This window comes from Melospiza melodia, chromosome Z (genome assembly GCF_035770615.1).
Source record: "Melospiza melodia melodia isolate bMelMel2 chromosome Z, bMelMel2.pri, whole genome shotgun sequence".
NCBI lineage: Eukaryota > Metazoa > Chordata > Aves > Passeriformes > Passerellidae > Melospiza > Melospiza melodia.
Window position 1 is genome coordinate 7,482,130 of NC_086226.1, and position 24,810 is coordinate 7,506,939.

The following is a 24,810-nucleotide window of genomic DNA, read 5'->3' on the forward strand; positions in this document are numbered from 1 at the left end:
CTTAGCCAAAACAGGCCTTTCTAAAAAGCACAGTCACCTTTGTGCTGGTTTTATTGTAAACCAGAGAAGTTTTCAAAACTAAGATTGTTTTCCAAGTTTTAAAAAAATTGAAAATAATTTACATATATATTTATTTCAACTTTGGGATCATGTTATCACAGGTCACTGCTTCCCTTTTTCCAGTCCTTGGAGGCTGTCATAGACTGTCATGCTTACTAATGTCCTCTCAACAGGGTCATAATACTACTTCATTTCTCCATCCAGACAGAGACATTTATAGAATCTGTAGGAATTCTTAACTCCTGCTGTATCAGCCCTTCTCCCACTTTTGCACACAATGGGCCGAGAGCTTCAAAGGTACCAGGGGAGCAGAGAGATGCTCTGCAGTGCAGGCAAGGCACACACTCACCCTCTTGCACACCCCTGCTGCATGATCACATAGCCCTGGTCTCCTGGGGAAACCAGAGAGAAGGGGATAATCATCTCATTGTATGTCTCCAAGAGTAAAATTATCCCCTGCAGGAGAGAAGGCTCCTTGTGTGGGTAGATTTCCCTGGCTGCAGAGCACTCATATGCTAAAAACAAGAGGAGTACCACGTGAGCTCTGGATCCAAGGCAGAGATGAAACTTGTTTTGAAGATGAGAGATTGTTTGCACACAGATCACTCTGGAAGACTTTCCCTGGGTTTCCTTTGAAGAAGCTGAACAAAACCTCACAGGAAAAAATAGTGAAAACTTTCTGCTTGTCTACCTGGTGTACAGCTGACGAGACAGGATAAGGCCAAGAGCTAATATAACAACACAAACTGTCCCCCAGAGACAGATGTGATGCCAGAAGGGAGAAAAATAGGAGACCAAAACTGCCAGCAAGGACATACACCATGGAAGAAGACTCCCACACACTTTTCAGTCATTTCCTTGTTCATGCTTCCTCCTGTCTTTGTAGTGAGGTTTCTAAAGGGAAATACTTCATGATGCTCCTAAATATGCAAGGGAAAGTAGAGTAAGGAAGTAAGAATGAAATGAAATGTGTTAAAGGAGAAGCCTCTGCCTGAGCATTGTCACACCTTTCAAGGAGCTGCACATAGAAGACTGAGACTTTTAACTGCTGGGACTAGAGTCTCACTCCAGTGAGACATGTGTATGCTAAAAGGGTTAAAGATAAAAGAAAATATGCCCAAGTAGTGCCAACTGACACCACCTGAAATGCAGGTACGTGATAAATAGCCTGGAGACAAAGTCTTAATTAAAGTATTTTTCTGTAAATCAAAACTGAACTCAAAAGGGAGGGGCTATATATTGTCTTATTGTATTCTTATTTTACTGTTAAAGTTCTAGGAAAAGAAAATTGGATACACTGTTCTCACATCAAATAAGTAGTGCATCACCAAGCCAGTTGATTGATGACAGAGCCCTGAAAATAAAGAAAAAATGAATTGGGATCTTACTCTACTCATGATAATATCAATTCTGGTGACAACCACAGCATGGCTAAGTGGCAAACTAAAAAGAATTTCTACCTCTTTCCAAAGTTGTGGAAAAGTAATAAATTTGGGAAGAAAAAATTTACAAAGAGTATACAGCGTTCAAGTTCCAATTTCTTGACTCTCATTTTTTTGTTGTGAATCAGATAAGGCACATGATCCTACTGTGGCAGAGGTAGTGAAAAAATTAGATCTTATTGTTCCAGTTATACCAGTTGTTCTAATTCCAGGTGTTACGTGGAAGTTAATAGTGAACTTGGCAGATAACAAATTACTTTACCTTGAGAAAAAATTTACTCCATACCATCTGCAGTCCCTCTCCCCACCACAATGAATCGAATTTCTACTCAGCTAATAAGAGAGGAGTTGATCCCACAAATACCTGAAAGTGGACAATTGGACAATAAACACTTAGGGACAATAGGTATTATTTAATCCCTCATGATCCCTGAAACAGGTAGAACTGATGGCACAAGTTGGTGTTTCTAAGTCAAACTGACCTGTTCACCATTTCTACACATATCCTGTGTGGGATGGTGAGCATGGCTATAGGAGCAAACCTTTACCCCCTTGAGATGAACAAAAAGAGATGCAGCTGGTGCTAGAGGGACAGGACTGAGACTCTTAAATAGTATATGTGCTGATGCACTTGTGTGTAAATTGAGCATAACCACAAGTGACTCAAGGAATTTGGAACACCTAATGCGGTCCTCTCTGTTAGCATTAGGGACTAACCAATGGCTTGGGTCTGATACACAACCTCAGTGGGAAAAACACCAGGATCTGACTGTAGATAAACTGTTTTTGCTGTTGCAGTGCTCTTGCAATAGTCCAAGGCAATGTTTCACTTGGCTTTAACTGCATCCAAGCTCAACTTGTTACTGAGAGTCACCTTGTACATAAAATTTTGGAGAACAATCACAGAGTTTGAAAGGTTTCATAAGCTGTGTTCAGCATGTGAGCAGGAATTCTTAATAAAAACCAAGGGAGGACTGTTGAGATATATTAGATGTTTAGCTTAAATAAGTAAGTTTCAAATAGAATGAGCAACAGAGCTATAGTGTTTTGTGATTCAGTACGTTGTTTTCTTACCTTCCCTCGCTTAGCATGAGTAGCTGAATTGCTGAAGTCTTAGTCTGCCAGCTATGGACTTTCACCTAGATAAGTCCGTGCCTAAGAGTTCATTTTCTTAGTAATTTTCCTGGTAGCTGGTACAACACTGGGTTTTGCCTTTAGTGTAAGAACAACATTGATGACACACTGATGTTTTGGTTGTTGCTAAGTAATGTTTATCCTAAACCCAGAGCTTTTTTAGTTTCCAATGTTCTGCCAGCAGGCAGGTACATTAGAAGCACAAACCTGGGCATCACCTGAAGGAGCTCTAGTCCCAGGCTCATGTGGTGCCCCAGGCAAGGCCGTGGCATGGTACCTGAGGAGCAAAGGCTGGAGCAGACAATCACCAGGGGATGGAAACTCACCTGACTCTGTCCCTCCATCCGCCTCCACCATGGAAAAGTCCCTGGTCACATCTGAGCAGTGAAACCCATGTGGAGGTAGACTTCAATAGGAGGGGAAGAGGAGAGGAAGATTTAAATAGGTTTTCCCAAGGTTTGGCTGAAATGTCTGAGTGATGGCACTGGCTGGGAGGTGAGGAATCACTGAAGATCATCTCACAGACGAGGATTCAGTCGGAAGGGAAGCCTGGACAAAGTCAGAGGCCTTGGGGAAAAGGGAGCAGGTGGAGGAACAGAGCTGGGAGGGTACACGGGACAGCACACAGGCTCTGCCCCTAAACTCCTGCCATGGCTCTTTTTTTCCCTGGACCACCTCCTGGCCTAAATTTCTCAAGCAAAGAGCTCAGTTCCACATGTTTAGGGCATAGGTGACCATAAAGCTGTGTTACCTTGGCTCAGGAAAAGGCTCTCTCATTACCCCTGCTCCCTTTGTATGTTACTTTCCTCCCAGGGGCTGACAGAGCTGCAAATGTTTCCTCCTCAAAAATGAAAGGAAGAAGCCGTGAAAAGACCAAGCCTCGAAGGGAAATAATAAACAAACCCACGACAGCATCACCTCTTTGATAAAATGCTGGGAAGATTTTATGAAAGCTCTTCAGAGAAATGTGGCTGGCTGCTAGCCTGGAGCAAGAGCTCCCAGATTCCTTGTGCCCCCAAATTCACAGCTTGCTTTATCAAGGCTTGTTCTTCCCCCCTGCCTTCACCACTGACTAGTAAAAATGGTGTTGGGTGGGGGGGACTCTGCCACCGAAGAGGAGGAAGAGTGCCTTTATGAAAGAGAGGAACAGGACAAAACCTGGAAGACAAATTAATCTAAGAGACACCAAAATGCAGAAGAGGCACATAAAAGGGCAGAGTGGAGAAGAGGTCATGGGAAGGGAAAATACCAAGACACTTAACCAAAATGATTGAATAGCAAATGCTGTGCACAGGCTGTCTCCTTTGGTGTGTGACATTATCATCTTCAGCGTGCACCTTCTCCCTGCCTGCCCAGGGGCAGGGTGGTGCTGCTCTCTCTCACTCTCTCTCTCTGCTTTAAAGACACCCAGAGGCCCATGCCCAGACCAGCAAAGGGTCTCGGGCGTGGGAAAGCTCTGTGTCGCCACTCCTCGCTTCCAGACACCTGGCATGCACACTGCAGGGCACACAAGTGCCCTATGGCACAAACAGGGAGATCCACCCTTCCCAAAACCTGTTCCCATCTCCTGAGACCAAGGGCAGTCCTTCAGATTTTCCATCCTCTGTTATTATTTCCTTGGTTATACATACAAAACATTTTTTTTCCCCTGGTTCCACAGTTCAGGATAGACCCAAGCACCCTGGTTTTAAGTTAATGGTTTCATTCTGGCCACTCTCATTGAGCATGGAATTCAAGGTTTAAAAGTCACTGAACTGAAATCAAGCAGAACTATTGCTGCCGTCACTCCTTCAGAGTCATGGCCTGTCTTGTTTTGCTGCCTTCTGTCACCAGGATTTTCCTGGTAGTAATGCCAGTCCCAAAAGCAGGGAGGGTGGAAGGCCACATTACCCACACCTTGTACAGCAGGCAGTCAGGATCACACAGCTCCACTTAGCTTATGAATCTCAGAAGGACTGGTGCAAAACTCAGCTTCTTCTGTCCAGGGATCCTGGTTGTGGAGTCTTCCTCACTGCAAGTATTCCAGAACCATCTGGAGACAATCCTGTGGCATGGGTTGTAGGATAGCCCTGCTTGAGTAGAGACATTGGACCAGATAACCCAGCCAGTGGTCCCTTCCAACCTGACTCATCTTGGGCTCAGTGATCCTTCTAACATGCTTGAGCAGCAGCATTGCTGCTCTTAGATTTCAGGGAGTAGCTGAGCTAGTGTTTATTGGATTGTGGCTCTCCTGTGGACCTGTATGTCTGTCCCACTGGCCCAGAGGAAGCTTATCAGCATGGCTTCTCCTCTCCCATGATCGTCTTTGCTCCTGGAAGGCCAATAGAGCTGTAAATATTTCCTGAGTGAGCACAAAGTAAATGAAAGGACTCAGGTATTTGCCTGGAGATAACCTAAAGCAATGCAGCAAGAAAGGGAAAGCGAAGTTAAAGGACAAAAGAAACTCTGCCCTTCTGTGCTGGGTGGAGTTCAGAGGCTCCAAGAGAGCCCAGAATGTTTAAATGAAAATGTAATTGTTTCAGGGTCCAAGCTGGCACCAGTCAAATCACAAAATACAGCTATTACAAGTTGTCCCTGTGACTCATACCTGAGAGGTGAGTGTTTTCCAGTATTAGCCTTTAGCATTAGTGCTCTGGGTTTGTGGCTCCTGGCCAGGGCCTGGATACAGTCTTAATAAGAGCCTGTCATGTGAAATGACATGTTTATGTGACTGACACCTGAGTGTGCTCAGTTCAGATAGGACAAGGAAACCAGTATATCTCTTTGACTCAAACTACATTTCTTTTAGCTCCACTATCTCAGGCTGAGCCTTAGCTGCTATGTCTGGCAGAGAACATCCATGTGGGACCATTTACCACTGAAAGCAGCCAGAAACCTCACATCTGAGGTATTCACTGACAGGTTCTTCAGGAAGGTGTTCCTGTACTCCCAAATACAATTTAAAACAGTTGAAGATCTCCTGGGACAAGTTAAACCTGCCAGGCAGGAAAGTTGTCTTCTGCCAAGAAAATTAGAAAAAAAGAAGTATTAATTATGAGACAACATCAGTGCTTCTCCTTGGGATAGGGAATGAGATTGCCCTTCCCCATATAAACCAGAACTCCTTTCAGTTACTATGTAAATGCAGCATTACTCCAGCTCCTCAAGAGAGCAGGTTTCAATGAAGGCTGTCACAAACCAAACAAAGAGTGTTTGGGAGCTCAAAGATGCCTCATCCGTGTGGTTTTTGCTGCTCCCTGGGGAAGCATTCCTAAAGAGGGTAGGGAGGTGTAAGTGGCCACTGTTGGCGACTGGGTGCAGGGGCAGGCAGACCTTTCGTCTGCTCCCTGTGCCACTCCTATGCTTCTGTGGAAATGGGTGCACTACCACAAAGGCTGTGGAACTGTGGAGATCTGTTGAGTTTCTGCCTCTGCCCAGGCCATATCTTCCAGTGGGGAATTCCACTCCAGTTCAGTGATCTCCAGGACTTGACCCAGTCACACACACATAGGACTCTTAAAGCTATCTGCGCGGGGTTTGGACATGTGCCATGGGGCCTGCAGGAGACCTTAGCCCCTCTGGAGTGGCAGCTGGAGCCAGGCAGGATGACCCAGGGCATCTCAAATGGCTCCTGATCCCTGCATCATCTGAGGCATCTGAGTTTGAGCCCATAGTCAGCACAGTCAATGAAGAAATCCAGTTCTCCTTTCCAGGCAGTCTCAGAGGAAGATCCTGCTGTCACTTGCCAGTCGGAGCAGAGTCATGGGCTTCCAGACTTCTCTCAGCTGCTCTTTGTCCCTCTTGCACTGTGCTTGTCTCATGCTGCAGAGCTCAGAGAGCTTCTGCACTTGCCGCCTCTGACGGGTTTTTGAACATTCTTACACAGTCACCCTTACACTCTCAGGTCCCCAGAGACAGCACAAAAGTCTTCTCAATGTTCCACCTTTCTGATCTGGAGTCTGGAGACACCATCGTCTCTGTCTGGAAGGACAACTATCATGCCAGTATCAGGAATGTTCATCCCTGTGGCCTGTTTCTTAAACCCAGCTGTTCATCAGGGCAGGCACGGGGCTGGGCTGCAGTGTCTGATGTCTGTTCAGCACTAGGAGTGCTGTGAAACAGACACAGAGAGAGCTCTGGCAATGTGCCGCTCTGTGGCCCTGTTGCTCAGAGATAGAGGAGACTCTCTTATCTCATGCTTACACCAGGGACAGTGATGAATTTGAAGAGCTAGTGGTGTTCAGACACTGAGAAGTGGGTAAATGCAGAGTGTCCCGAATTAGATGAGAGTAGATCCTGTTCATGGAGGTATAGCTGTTCTTTACACAGTACTTTTCAAGGAGCAAAAGGGTTTTTAGGACAAGACCTGACCAGAGCCCAAACTATCTCTATCCCACCCTTTTCTTAGGCTTTACACACTCATTATATATGATGAATGTCACAGGACTCAGGGACGTGTTTTCCCTCCTGAAGGTGGTTAAATGGGAGCACCCTGAAAGTTCTAATGTCTAATGAGTTATACTTGAGTCTCACATCTATATCCATATTGCAGATTTTTATCCCTCACCAGAGTAACACATGAGAAGGACCAAGTCATATCCCAATACTCAAGCAACAGTTGTGGAAATACATGGCACTTGCTGCTGGGCAAGCAGGGGCAGCAGATAAGATATTCTTACTGACAGATAGTCTCAGCTGTCCTGGAGGCAGGAGGAAGGTCTCCTGGGCCAGGCTGGTTGCCTTCATTCAAAGGGAGTTTGTTCCCTCTTCTGCCACCAGGTGCAAAGCCAGGGGTGGCAGAGCCAGGCAGGTCCTGTGAGCCAGCTAGCCTGGGCCAGACCCATGGACTGAGATGCAGATGTGTCCGTGCTTTAAGTGAAATATTTTAGGCGAGCAAGAAAAAGAAGCCAAACACACTTTGATTTGAGACAAAGTGTAGAGGAGTGAACGGACATTTTAGACAAAGTTTCTCAGATCCCAAAATGTTTCATTAAGCTGGGTCCTGGCCAGCAGCAGAAATTAATAGAATGCAAGTGGATATCCTGGAGAGGAGGGAAAGCAGGAGCTGTAGTAAATGGGAAGTGGGCAAATTCCCTGAAAAGGGCTAAGGCAATCAGTGATTTTGCAACCAACAAAACCACCATCTCAGGCAGCATATTTCATATAGTTTCAGAAATCCTCTTATAGTTTTAGAAATCTTTAGCCTGAGAGCACATTCTCCTTGTTGTCTTCCTCCCATTTACTTATTTTCTTCACCAAGGTGTAGGTGATGGGAAGAAGGAAAAACAGTAAGCAGATGATCTGTCAATGCTCATCTGCTTTGAGTGCATGTGGAAACCTGCCCTGGTACAGCCCCAGCAGACCTGCCTGGAGCTGCTCAGCAAATGCAACCAGCTCCTGCACCCCCAGCAGGCACCACTGCCAAATGGAGAGCTGAAACTCAGTTTGAGAGGAAAGGGCTGCAGAAAGGGAGACTGTGCTATTCTCCCATCCACACTGCAGCCTTTGTTCATGCTCCCACAAGGTGAAACAGAGCAGGGTTTGAAAGAAATCAGCACTGCTGCTGCCATTTTACAGATGGAATAGAGCAAACAGACGTGGAAGAGCTTCCCAAGATATACCAAAAATGTCAAAGCACCTGCAGCAATAATCTTAGACCAGACCTAGAGGAATTGAATATATGGCCACTTTTATCTTGCATTTTAAATTTCATAAGTTTTAAGGTCAGAAGGGACAAATCCTGTGAACTTGACCTCCTGTAATGGAGAGGTCTGGGAATTTCCTCCAGTGAGACTTGCAGTTTGCAGTTTAACTGAAAGAGCTTTTTGCAAGACAGCCATTCTTAATTTGAAAACTTCACACAATAGAGAATCCAAAACACCTTTTAGTGTTTTGTTCCAACAACAAATTACTCTCCCTGTCAAGCATGAATAGTTTAAATTGTAGATTTATTTCTTCCTACAAAGCATATTTCAATGGCTTGGCAGCTGGAGTTCATCTGACCTAAAACCCAGATTACTTTATTTTGCCAGATGAGTCTTTCCTCTCCAGTGAGGCACTACAGTGTGATTCATTGCCTTTGAAATTTAGGTATGGATGGGAAAAAAAAAAAAAAGGAAAATTGTTTGGATTTTCATGGGTCTGCCAGGTGAGTAACACCCAGCAGGTCTCTCAAGGCAGCTAAACTGAAAACAAGCAGAACCACAACTTGCAGCAATTTAGGGGTGTTTGCTGCCAGGAAAACACCTTTCCTTCCCCACAGTTTAATAATACTTCTGGAGCTCTTGAAATCTGGTGTGTCAAAGTGTGCTGTGCACTGCCCTCCTTACATGGCTAGCAAAGACAGAATCATGTCTCCTGTGGACCAGACCCTTCTGGGGGATGTGTTCTCCATAGCTCCCCGTCCACTGATGGCAGGCAATGCCTCCCCTTTTCTCATGTTGATAGATCTACTCAGCAGTGCTTGGTGCTTCTCCAACAGCAAAGCCAAAGCTTAACACAGTGGTCAAAACAGAAAATTTAACCCGAAACTGATATTCTATTGCCATCTTAATAAAGGCAATAATGGATCATTGACACATGAGTAAGGCAGGGACATAGTAAAAGTTGATTACTACATGCCAGGCAAAAGCAAGAGGAATCTGGTAAGTAATGTAACAACAACAGCAAAAAAAAAACACAAAAAAAAGGGGAAAAAACCAAAAAACCAGAATCTACACTACACCTTGGATCAAAAGTCTTAAGATCTGCAGCCAGAACTTTCATGTATTGATCAAGATAGCTGAAGACACAAAGGGGTGGAAGAGTAGAAAAAGAGACAGTCCTGAAGGGAAATGAGAATTGAATTCTGCAGCTGTTAGTTGATCACAGCAATATACACAGCTGCTACATGGAGTTTAAGGGATAAATTTCCACGTTAGAAATGAAAAAAACAACCTGCTGTCCGCACATAGAGTAAATCAAACAAACCTGGGAAATTTCTTTCCAAAAGCCATTTGATTCCTAGCTGGTGAATTGTCGGAAACCACATTCAACCAGACCTCACTGAATTCTTTGTATGGCATCATGTGGGAAGTGAGGAGTTATTTTAAGGCAGCACAATTAATACAGGAAAAATACAGCAGTACACACACCAGCCAAAGAGCAACAAGAATTTTATTTATAGGTAAGTTTCTTGTCTAATTCTGTGAGCATTGTGTCCAGGTCTGTTGTACCTTTCCTTGCCTGGCACAGCTACAGAAAAAGAAAGTTGATTCGTGTAATATGCTAGATGGGGCTGGACAGTAGATGAAGGCAGAGTAGGATTCTGCATTCAGAACTATGTTAAGTGGAATAAGAGTAAGGGAATTTAAATTGTACAAAGAGTGAAGGACAAATACTTACCCAGTGTTTTTTTTTGCTGTAAGAATAAGATGCCTGACAGCAGGACAATCTTACCCCAGCCCATACCTTGGTCACTAAACTACACAGCTACTCCATCTCCTCCACATGCCTCAAAATCACACCCCGAAAGGGAAAGGCATAAAACACGAGTGGAGCATGTAGATGTACTGCCTAAAAGGGTTAATTCCCCTTTGCTCAGGCTGAAGAGGAAAAGGGCTTGAGGAAGCTATTGCTATAGATGACTTCCTTTCCATGGTGAAGTTTGCTGACAGCTACTTAAAAATACAAGCAACACTAGCATTTTTCAGTGTGGGTATTGACCTTTTATTTTTTTAAAAAGGAAAACAAAAAGAATACATCCTTTTACTGACTGGAAATGTGTACAATGATACATTTTTAATGAATTCACACATTAAAGAAATAGGCTTTGAACAAGTTTCTCTAATGCATGGGACTTCCAAATTCTTTCACAACCAATAATGCTTTTTTTCAAATACTTTGTAATAATATGGCGTTGGGAGAGCCAGAGATCCCCTGAGATGCCAGTACTGCTAGTACAGGAGGTGCCTGACCTCAGTCCCTCAGCCATGAGTACCAGGGATATCCCAGTTATTCTGCAAGGTAGAAAAGGAGGTGCTCTACAAACCCCAATTCCATAATCCAAGACCATCCCAGCAAAACCCAAAATTATCTCAAAGCTGACAGAGAATCGGCAATTCCCGTACATCTCTATATGAACTCATCCCAACCTTGGTATTTAGTAACAGCTTCAAGGAGTATATTTATATATAAATCTACTAAAACAACAAAAATAAACCCCCAACAACACCACTGTAAAATTTACGTGAACACACGCAACTTAAGCAACACTGTGTTTCTACTGGATCTTAGCTATTAGCTGCTTGCAGTTTATATACAAAGCTGATTAATTAGAAAAGCTGCTTCTGGGAGCCAAGCTTTTTGTCCAGATTAGCCCTAGTTAGACTAAGGATTTCCTACATGTGATCTTCTATGAGATGGCAATACTAAAATTTTTTATTGTAACACCAGGATGTGCTTGTTTGTAAACATTTTGTCTTACTATTAAATGAAAATCCAATGCATTCTTACATTCTTCACTGACATTATGGATCAATATCTAGGAATTCATAAGAGATGTGAAAGTTTGGCTAATAAAAATCCTCTAGACTAGTTAATTCCTGGTGTCAAGGCACTGACTTTAACTTTAGAGCAACATCAAGCAGAATTTGATCCACAGAATCACAGGCAAATTTCCTCCAGGATGTAGGAGGTTCCAATCCATGCCAGCAAAACAATTTAAGTTTTGCATGATCCCCATTCTACAGATTGGAACGCAGGATTGAAGGGAAGCAGTTTGCCAAGGTCACAGGCAATGTCAGCAACACAGCTCAAAAGAGCTTCAAATTCCTGAACACCCAATTTGTGTTGGACAACAATGCCCACTTCTCTCCTGACTCCTACAGTCCTCAATCCCCTTCTATTAGGAAAAGATTACATGATACTGCATTTGGAGGAAGGCTCACAGGGAAATGTCAAAAGCAAATATGTCAGGGATATACAAAAAACAAAAAAATGCTAGACAGGTAAAAAACTCTTCCTTCTGTTGTTCTTGAAGCTCTTCTTAACTTCTCCTTTTTGCCAGCTGCAGTCCTGAGTAATGAGTACCTGCCAGATCTGGGTGACAGCTTCCTCAGACCCTCTCCTTGTGCTTCACGTTGGCCAGCTTGACTGTTTCCTGCTCGGAGGCAGGGGGAGAAGGCTCGTCGTGACATCCAATCGTCAGCTGATAGACAATCACTCCTGCAACTGCCCCAAGGAAAGGAGCCACAACTGGGACCCACCACCAGTGGGACGGCTTACCAATCCTGGAAAACAAAAAGGAAGTGCACAAGGTAAGGAGTGCAGCCTAAGCATTGGGATATTTGCTGGATCAGGAGCCGTGCAGGACCTGACCCTCTGCAGCCATCACCACCCACTTGCACAGGACAGCAGCACCTGCAGAGCTTCCAAGGCAAACGTTGCCACACACACACAAACAAACACTTTAAATCCCAGTGACAAGCCATTCAGAATAACTACTTTCAGGACTTCCAAGACTGTCTCTCCACCAGGAAAGGAGAGAAGCATTTGCTGTGCCTACACTAGGCACCTTCAATTCCCTCCCACTGCTTGGAGGAAAGCAACCCTTGATAACACGGCCCTCTTAAGTGTCTCCAAAAATAACAAACACTTCTCATTTTCTACCATTCAAAAATCATGATGTGTTCATGTTCAAGGTGCAACTGAAATTCTCAGATTTCCTCTGAGATTTCCTCTTTGACAGCAATGTCATTTGCTCTCACCACTGGAAGCTGCCCAGCTTCCACGATTTCTTAAGAAGCCGAAAAGCAGACAGCATCTTTTAGCAACATTTAGACAATCCAAAGATACCTTGCCAAGACTCTTTATAGTGCCAGAGCTATTTGGATTCATAATTTATTCCGCCTTGATGCTCAAGGTGTTTGTCGCCAAGCACTTACCGGAACACTTCCATGCCCCAGCCAGCAATGGCTGTGAAGAGACGAGGCCCAAAGTCCCTGGCAGGGTTGACAGCATAGCCAGAGTTGAAGCCCATGGAGGTTCCAATAACAAGGACAACAAAACCAACTGTGAAGGCCTCCAGCCCGGTGGGGACGGGGTTGTTGTAGGGATCAACAATCGCCAAGACACAAACAATCAGGGAGGCAGTGCCAATGAACTGGAGAGGGGTTGGGAAGGAAAACATGAATTTAATCCAGATTAGTCTTACAGCTAAGTTATTTAACTCCTCTGGGATGTAATTCTCTTAAAAAGACCAAGTCACCCTACGACACTATCAGACCACAGCAGCCATAGGAATAAAAGAGTGGAGCTCCTCTCTTGAGATTATGGCAACCCAGAACCTCAATCAAACCTTTCTCCCTACCCCCAGAAGTGTAATGAATAGCTGTTTAGACAGCCAGAAAAGCTGGAAACAACTTCCTAAACCTCCTTCCCACATGCCCTGGCTGGGTAGAAGCTGTACCTTTTGTGGTTGATGGCAAGTTTAGAAGACAGTCACATTCAACAGCAACCGCCACCCCATATCCAGCTGACCTCTGAATTGTGCCACAACCACAGTACCAGAGTGAGAGTGAGGAAGAGCTATCATTCCTCACACTATGGCTCTTCAGGGACTGTGACAAATTGCTTTCTTTTCTCTGGTGTCCTGACCAGTGTTGTAACACTTGTTAATGCCTTGGCACAAGCCTTCTGGCTGTAAGGTCCTTTCTGGCCCTGCTCTTCCTATGGGCTAGTGAGATACCTGTGTCAACTCCAAAAAAACCTTTCTGGATACCTTATCTTTAAATTGCAATTAATTTTCTAACTAAAGGTGAGGCCCAGACCCACCCAAAAGATTCCTCTTCAAATGCACTTTTATCCTCCCAGCACCCTCTCACCTGGTCAAAGAAGCCATTCACAACATTCAGATGCTCAGATGGGTAGGTGGCAAAAATACCAGCAGTGGCATTCTGTCCTGTAACAGTGAGTCTGTTACTGTCAAAAGCCCAGATAGCATCTAGAGGTAGGGAAGGAGAAAAAAAAATAAATCATTTGCTGTAGAGCAAACACTTTTATTTGGAAAACTAATGGCATCATCCACCACAGCATTTTAACCAGTCAGGCTCAGAGGCAGATGGCATTAGTCCCTGTTCCTAACAATTATTTGCCAGGCATCAAGAAAGAGTCAAGAAGCAAACACTAAGGTGACTCCAACTCTCTCCCAAAGGTAACCAAACATCTGTGGTATCAGTCTTGGTGTGAAAACATGACATAGTGATATGGATCAGCAAACAGGATTTGGGGTTTTTTTCACTTTTGTAAGTTACAACTCCCAAGGTTGTCTTTAGGGCCATCAGTGCCTTGCCTACCACTGTGTAGAAGCTGGATAACTAACTTAGGGCAGTCTATCTTTCCTTCATGGTGAGTGGAAACAAAGCCAGACACCTCTGAATGTAGCTTCTCCATGGGTTAGGTAGCTAAAATGGGGTTAAATCCCTTCTGAAGAGGAGGCCTCAACCCAGGAACTGGAAAGGTAATTGGTGTGGAACTGTTGCCCTGATATTTACTGAGAGGAAGGAAGATCTCCTTGCTTCTTACTAAAGTGAAAAGCAGTTCCAGCCAGTGCTGGGGTGGCAGCTTCCTCCTCCAGCTGCAAATAACAGTGATGCTGGAAATAACAGGTGCTCCACTCAGCTACAGTGAACATCACTCCTCTTGCCAGAAACAACTGGGAGGCAAAGTCTGATTCCAAATGTCACACTTGATATTGAGGAACAGCAAGGCCCAGCATAAAAATTCAGTTCTTGCCCACTGAAGATCTCCCTATGATGATGAAAAGCACACAGGAGAAATAGAGGGATGAGGAACTGGATTTGTAAGGTGCTTTCCAAGGTATGGAATCACTCTATAAAAGCAGCAAAATCTGCTAGAAGTCACATTATCTGGAAGTTAACACCAGACAATGCATTGAACGTCACAGTGAAGACTTCATTTTTTAAGCCAAGAATGAGAAAATGCTTCTGGAACAGTGAACAGATGTAAAACCTTCATCACTGCTAGTGCTGCACTGACTTTTCTGGAAGATCAGTAGATACAAAAGAGCCCTTCCAGAGGTCCAGTGTTCATTACTCAAGCACACAAACTTGCACTTTGACAATGTTTGTTGGCCTTCAGATTGCTTTGAGGAGGCTTGACCCCATCATCATGAGAATGGCAAAGCCATTTCACAAACACAGTAAGGAGGTCTCTTGGAATACTGCACTGCAAGTTCTCCTGTCTGATACAAAAACTTCCCTCCCTGCAGAGAGTCACAAACACAGTTGTCTCACCTCAAAAAAGACACAGGGTTTCCACACTTACCATAGTACAGCCCAAAGACAATGCCAGCTCCAAGGAAAGCCCCCAGGGTTTGTGCAAGGGCATAAATTGGCAGCTTGATCCAGGGCTCCCGGGCCAGTAGGCACATGGCAAAGGTGACAGCCGGGTTCAGGTGTCCACCTGCAGAGAGGATGGCGGTTAGTGTACTTTAATGGGCACAATTAGGTCCCAGAGTTGTGCCAGGGGCACTAGCTTCCATACCGGTGGCACACAGGAAAAGTAGTATGAAAACCTGAACAACAACTGACACAGGTGAAACTTGTGGAGTTGTCCACGTGGAGCCAGACGTACCTGAGACTTGTCCTGCAATCAAAATGCCGAGCGTCACAGCGAAGCCAAAGGCCAGGTTGACAGTCAGGAAACCTCCATGGGTCCCTCTGCTGAGAATGATCTGTGCAACAGAGCCACAGCCAAAGAGCTAGGAGGAGAAAAAGATTGAAATTACCCTCTCTGTTTCACATCAGGGCCAGCTGCTGACCAATGGCTGCAATCGCTCCCCTTACACCTTCATGGGACATCACAGCCCACTCACGACTCAAAGCCTTCACAGCATCTATCTTTGGTCAAAGTATCTATGCATTATCTCTAGAGATGGGAGGGAAGAAAAAAGGGCACAGACAAATCTATCTCCTGGCAGGATGGACTGAAAATAGGGCTAAAATTAAAAGCAAGATGTATCTACAGCAGTCTGTAACTCTTTGTCCAAACATCTAAATTTAAGATGCCAGGTGAGAAGGAAGAGCCAGACATCATCCTGCTCTGAGATATTCACAGTACAACTATGCTGATGAGGGATCTGGGTACCATTGTGTTAAAAAGACTAATAATTGCTTGACACAGTAGCACATAGATTGGTAGGGAACAATTCTGTTAATACCTGGAAGTACAGTTGTGACTGAAGAAGGCCACATTCAGCCTGACATTATTGGAGTTCTCTATCCAGATTCCATCAAGAAAAGTCCATATTCAAGAGAGTCCACCAGCACAGCCAGTCTTTGCCTTCTGTCCAAGATCAGGTGTGCAGCAAACCAAACACTCAGGTAGAAAAATACTGTTTATTTTGGATTATAAAACTGTTTCCTAGTAGCTAAGGAAGGTGTTGCTTAAAGATGTTCACTCCAACTGGATAATTCTTCTCTTCCCAACTGCACCTAAAAGCCTTCATTCCTATGCTCACCTTTAACAACTGAAACTAGTTTCCCACAGCAATTCAGTTCATCAGCCATCCAGCTGCAGGCTTTCTGTCTTGGCAAGTCTTTCCACTATGCAACATGTAATTTAAAGAGCTCTAAACCTGATCATCTGTATGCTTCTATCTCCCACTGGCTCCACCTGAACTGACCCTTGGTGCATTATCACTTGGAATTACCACATTGGCAGGTACTGAGAGGATGCTTAAACTAGGACAGAGATTACAGCCTGCTCATGAGATGCTCAAATCTAGGGATCAAGGCTTGACTTATTTCTTCTGACCACATATCCACAACTACGCCCCCACAAAGACTTTCTACTTCCGTAACTCCATCATCCCAGAATTACTCAACTGCCACAGAGGTGGTATCAACTCCTACAGGATAAGCCACCAAACAGGCACCAAGGTGGCCAGGTTGGCTGTTGTCTATTCTTCAGCCAACACTGGACATGCCCATTGAGCAACACACAATCCAAATCAGAGGCAAAGACAAAACAAACGTAACTCATCCCCTCCCGTACCCTTGACAACTGAAGAATTGCTAACAAAGCAAAAGGTGCACTCAGCTTGCTTGGAAAGGAGCAGCCAGGTAGCCTGCAGGCTGATTCATGAGGTGGACACTCTGTAAATAAGTGCCTCTTGACAAGGAACCAGGTGCCCAACACAAGGGCCTTGTGTAAAAAGAATAAAGGAACCTGCAGAACTCGGTAGTGAGGGAGGGATAGCCAGCACTGCTCTCTACTGGGTGCAGTCAGAACAGCCCCTACAATATCCTTACCCAGCTGGGAAACCATGGCAGAGGAGACTCCAAGACAAAAGCAGAAAATATTTGTTATTGGCAGCAAGCAGAAATAGCTATGCCCAAACCACCAAGGGACGCACAGCTCCAACTGAGCAAATAAATACAGGCTAAAAGCCAGGGTGAATCCTGTTTCTGCCTTTCCCCAAACGAGCCCCAACAAGCTTTGGAGAGATTTCAGAGAGTACGTGGCCATGGTGTTTGCCTCTCAAAGGCCACACAGCACATTATTCTGACCAGGCAGGGGACAAGCCCACAAAGCCTGAGTTTGGAGGAGTTTACCCACCGGTGATCCATGGCGATGAAGGTATTTGTGTTATTCACTCTGTAAGAGCTGGCAGTCCTGCAGGTGGTTGGTGCATGGTTATGCACATACCTTTTGGCTGCAGAAACCAAGGAGTAAAATTTTCCCACCTCCACCTCCCCGATCGCCCACAAAGGTCTTCCCCTGAGCTGGAGGAATGCCAGGTCTGCCATTTCTCAAGAGGTTATCTCAGGAGGTCATTCCCCATCCTCCTCTCCTCCATCCTACACCTGGCAGTAGCACTCCAGCTTTTCCTCAGAAGGGAGTCTATGGGCCATGCAAAAACACCCTGGAGCCACTCCACAGGACCTTTACAGCTGTTTATCAGATGGGCCATGGACACTGTTTGGCTTAATTCAGTGTAACAGTAGAAAACTTAACCCTCAGCAGATAAAAAGAGTGCAGTGATACTCAGGAACAGGTTTGAACTTTGATACACATGTGTTCAATTCCATCCTGCACCAGTGGAGTCCACTAAACACACAAACACAGTGTCATGCATGACATCCCTCCATGGCATTTGACTTTAGGGAATGAGTTCAAGTCATGCCTACCCAGACTTCTGTGGCAAGTACCTTGACACTACAGAGTTTTGTTGTGGTAGTAGCTAATACAATTTTTAATCACACCACTTTCACTTCTGCCCTTTGCTAGTTTTCCTTCCAATTCCTTTTCCCAGATCAGATGAGACCAGAGAATCTCAGCTTTCATTTTATAGGTTTTGTTTGTCCACTGCTCACAGAGAGCTCTTCAGGAGCATCCAGCTTGGGTTGAACGGCAAGGAAGGTCAAATAAAAGCAATTCAACATTTTTCCCAGTCTTTTTAGTTCATTAAATGTATGTAAGACTTCTTAGCAAATCTTCTATCTCTGTAGTCAGGGACAGTGGTGCACACCTAAGGGGAGATCACACCCCATTCTTTTGATTTTAATAACTTGCCTCCCACAGCATTTTGTTTCGTGGTTTTGTTTTTCATTTGCATTTGTTGGATTTTTGTTTTGCTTTTTCACTTATTTGGCTTTGGTTTTGTGGGGGGAGGTGTATTTTGGTTCTGTTTTTGTGTAAAAAAAAACACTTCTGGAAGAATGTCCAGCCAACAGAAACGCAAGTTAGCACCTCCCATGACAGTAGGTGCAGCAGTTGTTGACTGTTACACACCCACAATACTAGCCAAGCTCAAAAGTGGTTTTAAAGTGCTCATAAAACACTTGCAATAAAGCATCACTCCAGTGTGTTAAACCTGCTCTCCAATGAATTGGAGTCAATGCAGCCATTAACCAGGTTAATGGAAGCCTGCTCCCTACTTCCATCTTACTGAGTCTAGCAAATTTAACAGGGAGGTTTCTTACTGCTCATGGGGTGATTCAGCTTCTTGCACTGTGAAAAAGGGCTAAATCCTTGTTCTGCAGCAATGGGCTCAGGAGTGGCAGGGGTGCCAGACTCCAGAGGGGAAAAGAACACTCCTGAACAAAGGAGGCACCAGCAGCAAATAATGGGAAAAGGTAGCACATTGCAGGGGATACCTCACACTCAGAAACCGTGAGCTCCCTGTGTCCAGGGCATGTTTGGAGACTGAGCAGCTGGCTTTGTCCCTCAAGATAAAAACACCCTGTCTCAATCACTCAAGTAAAAACCACCCCATCTCAATGTCTGAACACATGGAAGCCCTGTAGCCAGTAGGGGCTGGTAGGAAAGAGCCATGGAGGTTAAAAAGTCACAATAGCTCATGAAGAAACAGGGCTACTGAAGGCAGCCTATTTAGGCAGACCTTGTGGAAAACTGATTCATATGTGAGCTTCACATGGTGCTCAGAACTCCTCTGCACAAGAGCCAGGTTTCTTTCCTTTCTTGTCTCCTCCTTTCTTTGCCAGCAAGCTTTTTTACACCTTAATGTGCAACACAAAAGCCCTGAGAGCATGTGCTCTTCGACTTCAGACAGGTTTCTAAATGTAGGTGGGAAAGCTTTGCTGGCATAGATCAGGAGGAGTGCAATTACCTGAATTACAACTCTTCTGCCAGCAAATAAAGCAGGGATTAGGCAAGAAGCCTACTGTAAATCTACCCTAATCACCCTGGTGGATGGGAAAGACTGGTCAGCCCTTGATGTTCTCTGGTTAATGGGGAAGATGCCAGAAGATACAGTCAGACCATGAGTATGCTTTGAAGGAGAAAACCCAGAGATACTGAAGGATGATTTTAAGTTTTGAACACACAGAGGATACCTCTCTTCATAGTGAGAAGGCAGGGAGCAAGATCAGCATGCAGAGATCTTGAACTCCACAGCTCACACGGCAGGATAGCCTCCACCAGACAGAAAGACAATGCAAGGAGCACTATCCTTCATGCTTTTCCTCAAAGCATCTCTCAAACAACCAGGCTGGTCATCATTCTCAATTTGCAAAGCAAGGAGAAACCTCAGACCCCAGAGCCCAGTTTTTTGTCCAGCACAGCTGGAGGCAGCCTGTACAGAAGCAGCCCTGCAGGAAGGGCAGCAGCAGATGGCCTGTTATGTTACAGCTCTTTGTGCACCACCCACTGAACCAGAGCCAAGCCAGGGCTGCAGGGCTGGAGAGATGAGAGACTCTAAGCAAAACTGCGCCCCACATACATCACATGCTATAAAAAACATTGCACAAAGCTGGAGACATGAGCCTCCCCCAGCTCAAGAAACCTGAGCGACCTTCAGCAGAGGAGTTGGGCATTAGGGATGAAATTCACTGGTTTAGGTTGTTCACCCATGCACAGAGGGAAAAACATTTGTTCTGATGTCCCCTACCAGAGGTTTCAGCCACTAGAAAGACCAGTGTGTCTGGTGGGGGCTTGGTTACAGGGTTGGGCACTCCTGGGGAAAAGATGCCTTCCCACCAAGGGAAAGTCTTAGTGCCCAAGCTGTCCTGTTTGTAGGAAGGAGAAATGTCCTGCTTCTGGAGAGAGACAGCAAGAAGGGACAGTTTTGGACAGTTAGGGAAGAGCTTCAATCCCTTCTGTGGAAGGGTTGAGGGAAAGCAGCAGTACTGCCACTACCCGTGTCCCCATACCCAGCAGCACAGGACCCACCAGACCCTCCTTTGCAAGGAAGAATCAGCAGCACTCAACATGCTTACAGCAAGGATTTCCATTCACTTTTACAGCCTAGCAAAGCATTAACCAAGAAAAGAACTTTAATTTTTTTTAAATTACATTTTCTAAATGTGATAAGCTGGGTTTAAGCAAACCACCCCAAATCAAACAGCAACTGTGGGAACTACTGTGCTGTCCCAGACAGTTGTGGGATGAGCAGCAACTTTAAGTTGCCAGCACCTAAGTGGGGCTCCCCTTACTGTGGTCATGTCACGAGGTGAAGATCCCCTTGCTTTAGTCATCCAAACCACTTTGCCATTTTTGTTTCTGTGGTCATACCCCAAAAAGCTACCACCTAGCCACAAAGTCAAGGCAGCAACAATTGAAAAGCAATTAGGAGCTGTTTTGTTCTTTCTTTGTGCCTCTACAGTAGTGATTCACAGTGAGTCCCACTCGGAAATCAGTCATAATCAGCACATTACTTTTCCTGCAAATGTAAAAGACAAACAGAACCAGCTTTGGTATTTACAGCCAGCAGAGCAAGGCAAACAGACCGAGCCTTAAGAGAAGCACGGAGACCCACCATGGAAATCTGGCTTTGGTGGGTTGCTACAGTAATAACACAAACAGCAAGGGACTGGGAAAATGCCTTTGGCGTTTGTAGTGCTTAACGATTGCCAGCAAGCGGTGCTTCCAGCACAGGTATAAAGCTCAAGCTTAAAGTGCTACTCAGAGAGTGAATTTTGAAGCGGGGAAATGCCAATTTAAGTATCAAAGGAGATGTATGTAGAATCAGCATTACTATTTTTGCAACAATAGAGACACCACCCACAAATTAAATAAAAGTTATGCAAGGTGCTCCGCACAGCAAAAGTGGCTTGGAAGTAGACAGCAACCTGCCTTGGCATTCTTCAGGGCTTGGCTGCCTTAGCTGGATTATTTTTCTTATCTTAAAAAAAAGAGGCACTATTCAAACAGTCCTTTCCAGCTCAAACCGCTCGATGATTCTACCTCCACCATCTCTTTAAAAAAAATGAGAAAAACAAAATCAAGCACTAGGTTCATTCTTACAGGCAGCGAGACTTTATAGGGATCTTCAATCTAGGTTTTGTCTAGAAGAGCTTAAAAGAGCTGCAGTCATTATGCGAGTGAAAGGGAGGAGGGAAGAAGCTGAAGCAGTGCCAATATCCACAGTGGGACAAGTTTTACATTACACAGTAAAATTTAAAGTAAGCTGCAAAGTTTAAACCATCTCCCTCCCTTGGGGCTCAGGAAGTCGATTTCAGTGTGAACAACATCTAACCTTAAATCCATCCCTGATAATATTTTATTCAAACATATTTGTGTTTAGTCAACTCCATCTACCATGAAGAAAACTTTCATGGTTTCAGGTCTTTCTTCAGGCATTTTACTGTGAAGCCCAAAACAGATATTTACTGGGGTACAATCCCTCTAAATGCACACACACAGCTCAACCTGCTGGCAGGGTGGGCAGCAGGGACTTTTGCAAGGTACAAAATGACAATTTCTGTCTTGGGAGAAAATCCAACTCAAACAATTGTCCAGGCCAACGTAAAGGGGAAGGAATTCACCTTCAAGACCCTTTCTATTTCATGTAGGTGATACAATAAAACTATTAAAAGGAATCAGGGTGGAAATAAAGAAAAAACTGCAAGTTTCCCTTTGCTAAGACAAATAGACTGAGACAGCACAAAGTTGGAAAGGGATTGACTAGCTTGGATATTGCAAGCTTGTAGTCCTGGAACCCACTTTCCTCTGGTGCAGCCTGTTTTGGACTTCTGACCATGCAAGAGAATTCACTGAGTTTGGGACTTTCCCTTTTCTCTCACATGGTCACAGAAAGCCCACAGCGCTCTGTCCACTGCAGAGCTGCAGCAGGAGATCCTGAGTGAGTTTGACTCCTACAGGATGGAGTTATGGGGTTGACTGTGCCTCTAAAACCAGTTCAGGAACTCCCAAACACGGTGAAGGCTCAGCCTGTAAGCTTAGACACACACACTCTGCAACAGAGCAGGTTTGATGCTCCTGAGGACAAGGCGTGTGCTGCCCACTTCTGCCAATGCAGTGTCCAGCGTGGCTGGTGGGTGCCCATTGCCACTGCCGATTTGGAGGCTGCTTATGATTTTGGACCAAACCCTTACTCGAGCTCTGAGCAGATCCCAATGCCTCTCTGCCTGGAGAGGCAAGGTGTAAGGAAATGTAGTCGCTGTTGTGCCAACTGTTACAGACAGAGGATGGACTAGTGGGGTTTGGATCATGAGCCCTTCTGAAAGCTCAGATCCAAAAGGCCAAAGGCTTGTCTTGTTTCTCAGCAATATTAGCTTTGCTATCAGGAAGCATTAGTCCACTACAAGACTTACCTTGTTTCAATCCTGAGACTAACAGCAGCAACATCAGTGATTAATAGACAGCAATCTTCTAACTGTTAATCACTTTCCTATCACCTTCTACCCACCTTAATTCCAAACAACCCTTCCTGGAAAAATCAACAGGACTTGTTTGCAAATCACCAAAGCTGGGTCACTCTGACAATAAAGCCATTGCACCATACAAAGCTGCCTTCTTTTGAGAGTGGAAACATTTTACACAGTCTTAGCAGAGTCCCCTAAGCTGCCATACAAGATTCCAAAATGCTCTCTTCATCATCAAAAAAAAAAAAAATCTTATTTATGAGAGCATATAATTGCGTCAGTCTTTTTCTGTTGATCCCCAGGTGCTTCATCAAGCCTTCCTCTGCCTTCAACTCTTCCAACCCTTAGACTTCTCTCCAGAGAGTTCAGCCACCAGTTACAAGGAGGTGTAAACCCACAGTCACTCCACTGAAACCTTCAGGATTGCTCTGGATTTACACCACCTCAGAGGAACCTGTACCTGCAGATATTCACTGTGCGAACTCCAACTCATTTCTGCCTCAATGCATATACATCAAACCAGCGGCCAGCTGGGCAGTCCTGCATTTTCAGATGCAGGTGCTCTAAGCCAGATATCCCTGCCACCGTTTTTCTACACCAGCATTTACTCCACACAGTTCATACACAACTCACCTAGCTGTCCATATCTGCCTTTAACTCTAAAGCAAATTGCAGCTGCTCAAAACATTTGCAACCTCAGGCATTAGACACACATTTATCCTGTTTTATCCCTTATATTCCACCCCTTTGGAAACTGAGCACTAGAACAGGCAGAAGAGTTTTATCTCCATTGGCCACTGAAAGGCACAGTGGCTGATAGCAAGCACCAGGTCCCAGCAGGAGCTGCCATGGTATCGTGCAGCCCCACTGACAAGCCCCTGGGGAATCAGTGGCTGACAGCAAAAGGACATTGCAACAGCTAGAATTCTGGCTACTTCTTCATGATGGGATGCATGGGAAAAGTTAAGTGAAAAGAAACAAAAATGTCTTTCACTTCCTCGGGTGATAACACTTGCAGTATTTCAGAGCCAAGAAAATATCCTAAGGCGGACAGAAAGGAAGTTTTGCATGATCTCTAGCAAAACACTTGCTGCTCACACAGAGCTGTTTTGCTCCCTGCACTTCACAGATATACAGAAGCTTCCACACACCCAACAAGCTCTTCAGAGCCCACATTTTGTAAGAAACCCCAACGCCCACCCTTAAGCAATATGCATTAATTTTTTCCCTGTGCACAGGGACTGTCCTCCAGACCCTTTGCAGCAGGTTGCACCAGAGCTGGGCTCATTCCCAGTGCAAACCCTGACAGCAACGCAGCCCCTTCACCAGGACAGCTTCCCCCAATCCCACAGGTCAGAGAGCATCCCACACTGCAGCCCCCACTCACCACCAGGATCAGCGTCCCCAAGCACTCGGCCAGCGCTTGCCGCACTAATTTGTTTCTGATCCTCAGGTGCTCCTCAATGGTAGCAAGAATGTCCTTTTGCCTCCCCATCGCAGCAGAGGTGCTTCTCAGGTGGTGTCAGGGGAACAGCAGCAGCTGGCAAAGCCTCAGCAAAGTTTCTTCTCCAGCACAGCTGCCTTTGCTTATAAGTAAGTTCATCGATGCCTGACACACCTCCTGGGTAACCACACCCCTTCCACCCGCTCTTCAAACCCAACTTTTTTTTCCTGCTTTTCAGCACGAGACAGCGTGGGTGGTTTTTTTCATTTTCCTTATTGCTTGCATAGGTGAGCAAAATATTCAGGAGCTTCATAGGAAGAAGGAATTAAATGCGTCCTGCTGAAGCCACTGCTATTTTCACCACCAGCTAAAATACAGGGCCATATCTGCCCTTCTCCAGCTTCACTTAAATGTATAGACTGAGCAGTGCCTTACCCATTTGTGTGAGCATGGTACCCTGCATTCAGGTTTCCTTCCCTCTTAAGCTGTTGCAGAGTGGTAAAGTAAAGTGTGCTCCTGTGCTGATTCAGAGGCTGCAGGTGCTTTGACAGAAAAATTGGGAAGCAGAAGGGTTTTAACCCCTACAGCTAAGTCTGAGGCGCTCCTGAGCTCCAGCACTTAC

The 24,810-nt window shown here is 45.0% G+C and overlaps 1 protein-coding gene across 1 annotated transcript; it reads right to left on the bottom strand.

Moving 5' to 3' along the window:
* Positions 1 to 10,298: 10,298 nt before the first annotated feature.
* LOC134431704 (aquaporin-3-like) lies at positions 10,299 to 24,332 on the bottom strand. The gene is made up of 6 exons (XM_063179831.1): positions 24,132 to 24,332; positions 15,249 to 15,375; positions 14,940 to 15,077; positions 13,478 to 13,596; positions 12,539 to 12,756; positions 10,299 to 11,884 (listed from the first exon to the last, which is right to left on the bottom strand). The coding sequence occupies exons 1-6, from the start codon at positions 24,237 to 24,239 to the stop codon at positions 11,710 to 11,712; spliced, it is 885 nt and encodes a 294-aa protein (XP_063035901.1). The 5' UTR covers positions 24,240 to 24,332; the 3' UTR covers positions 10,299 to 11,709.
* Positions 24,333 to 24,810: the final 478 nt, after the last annotated feature.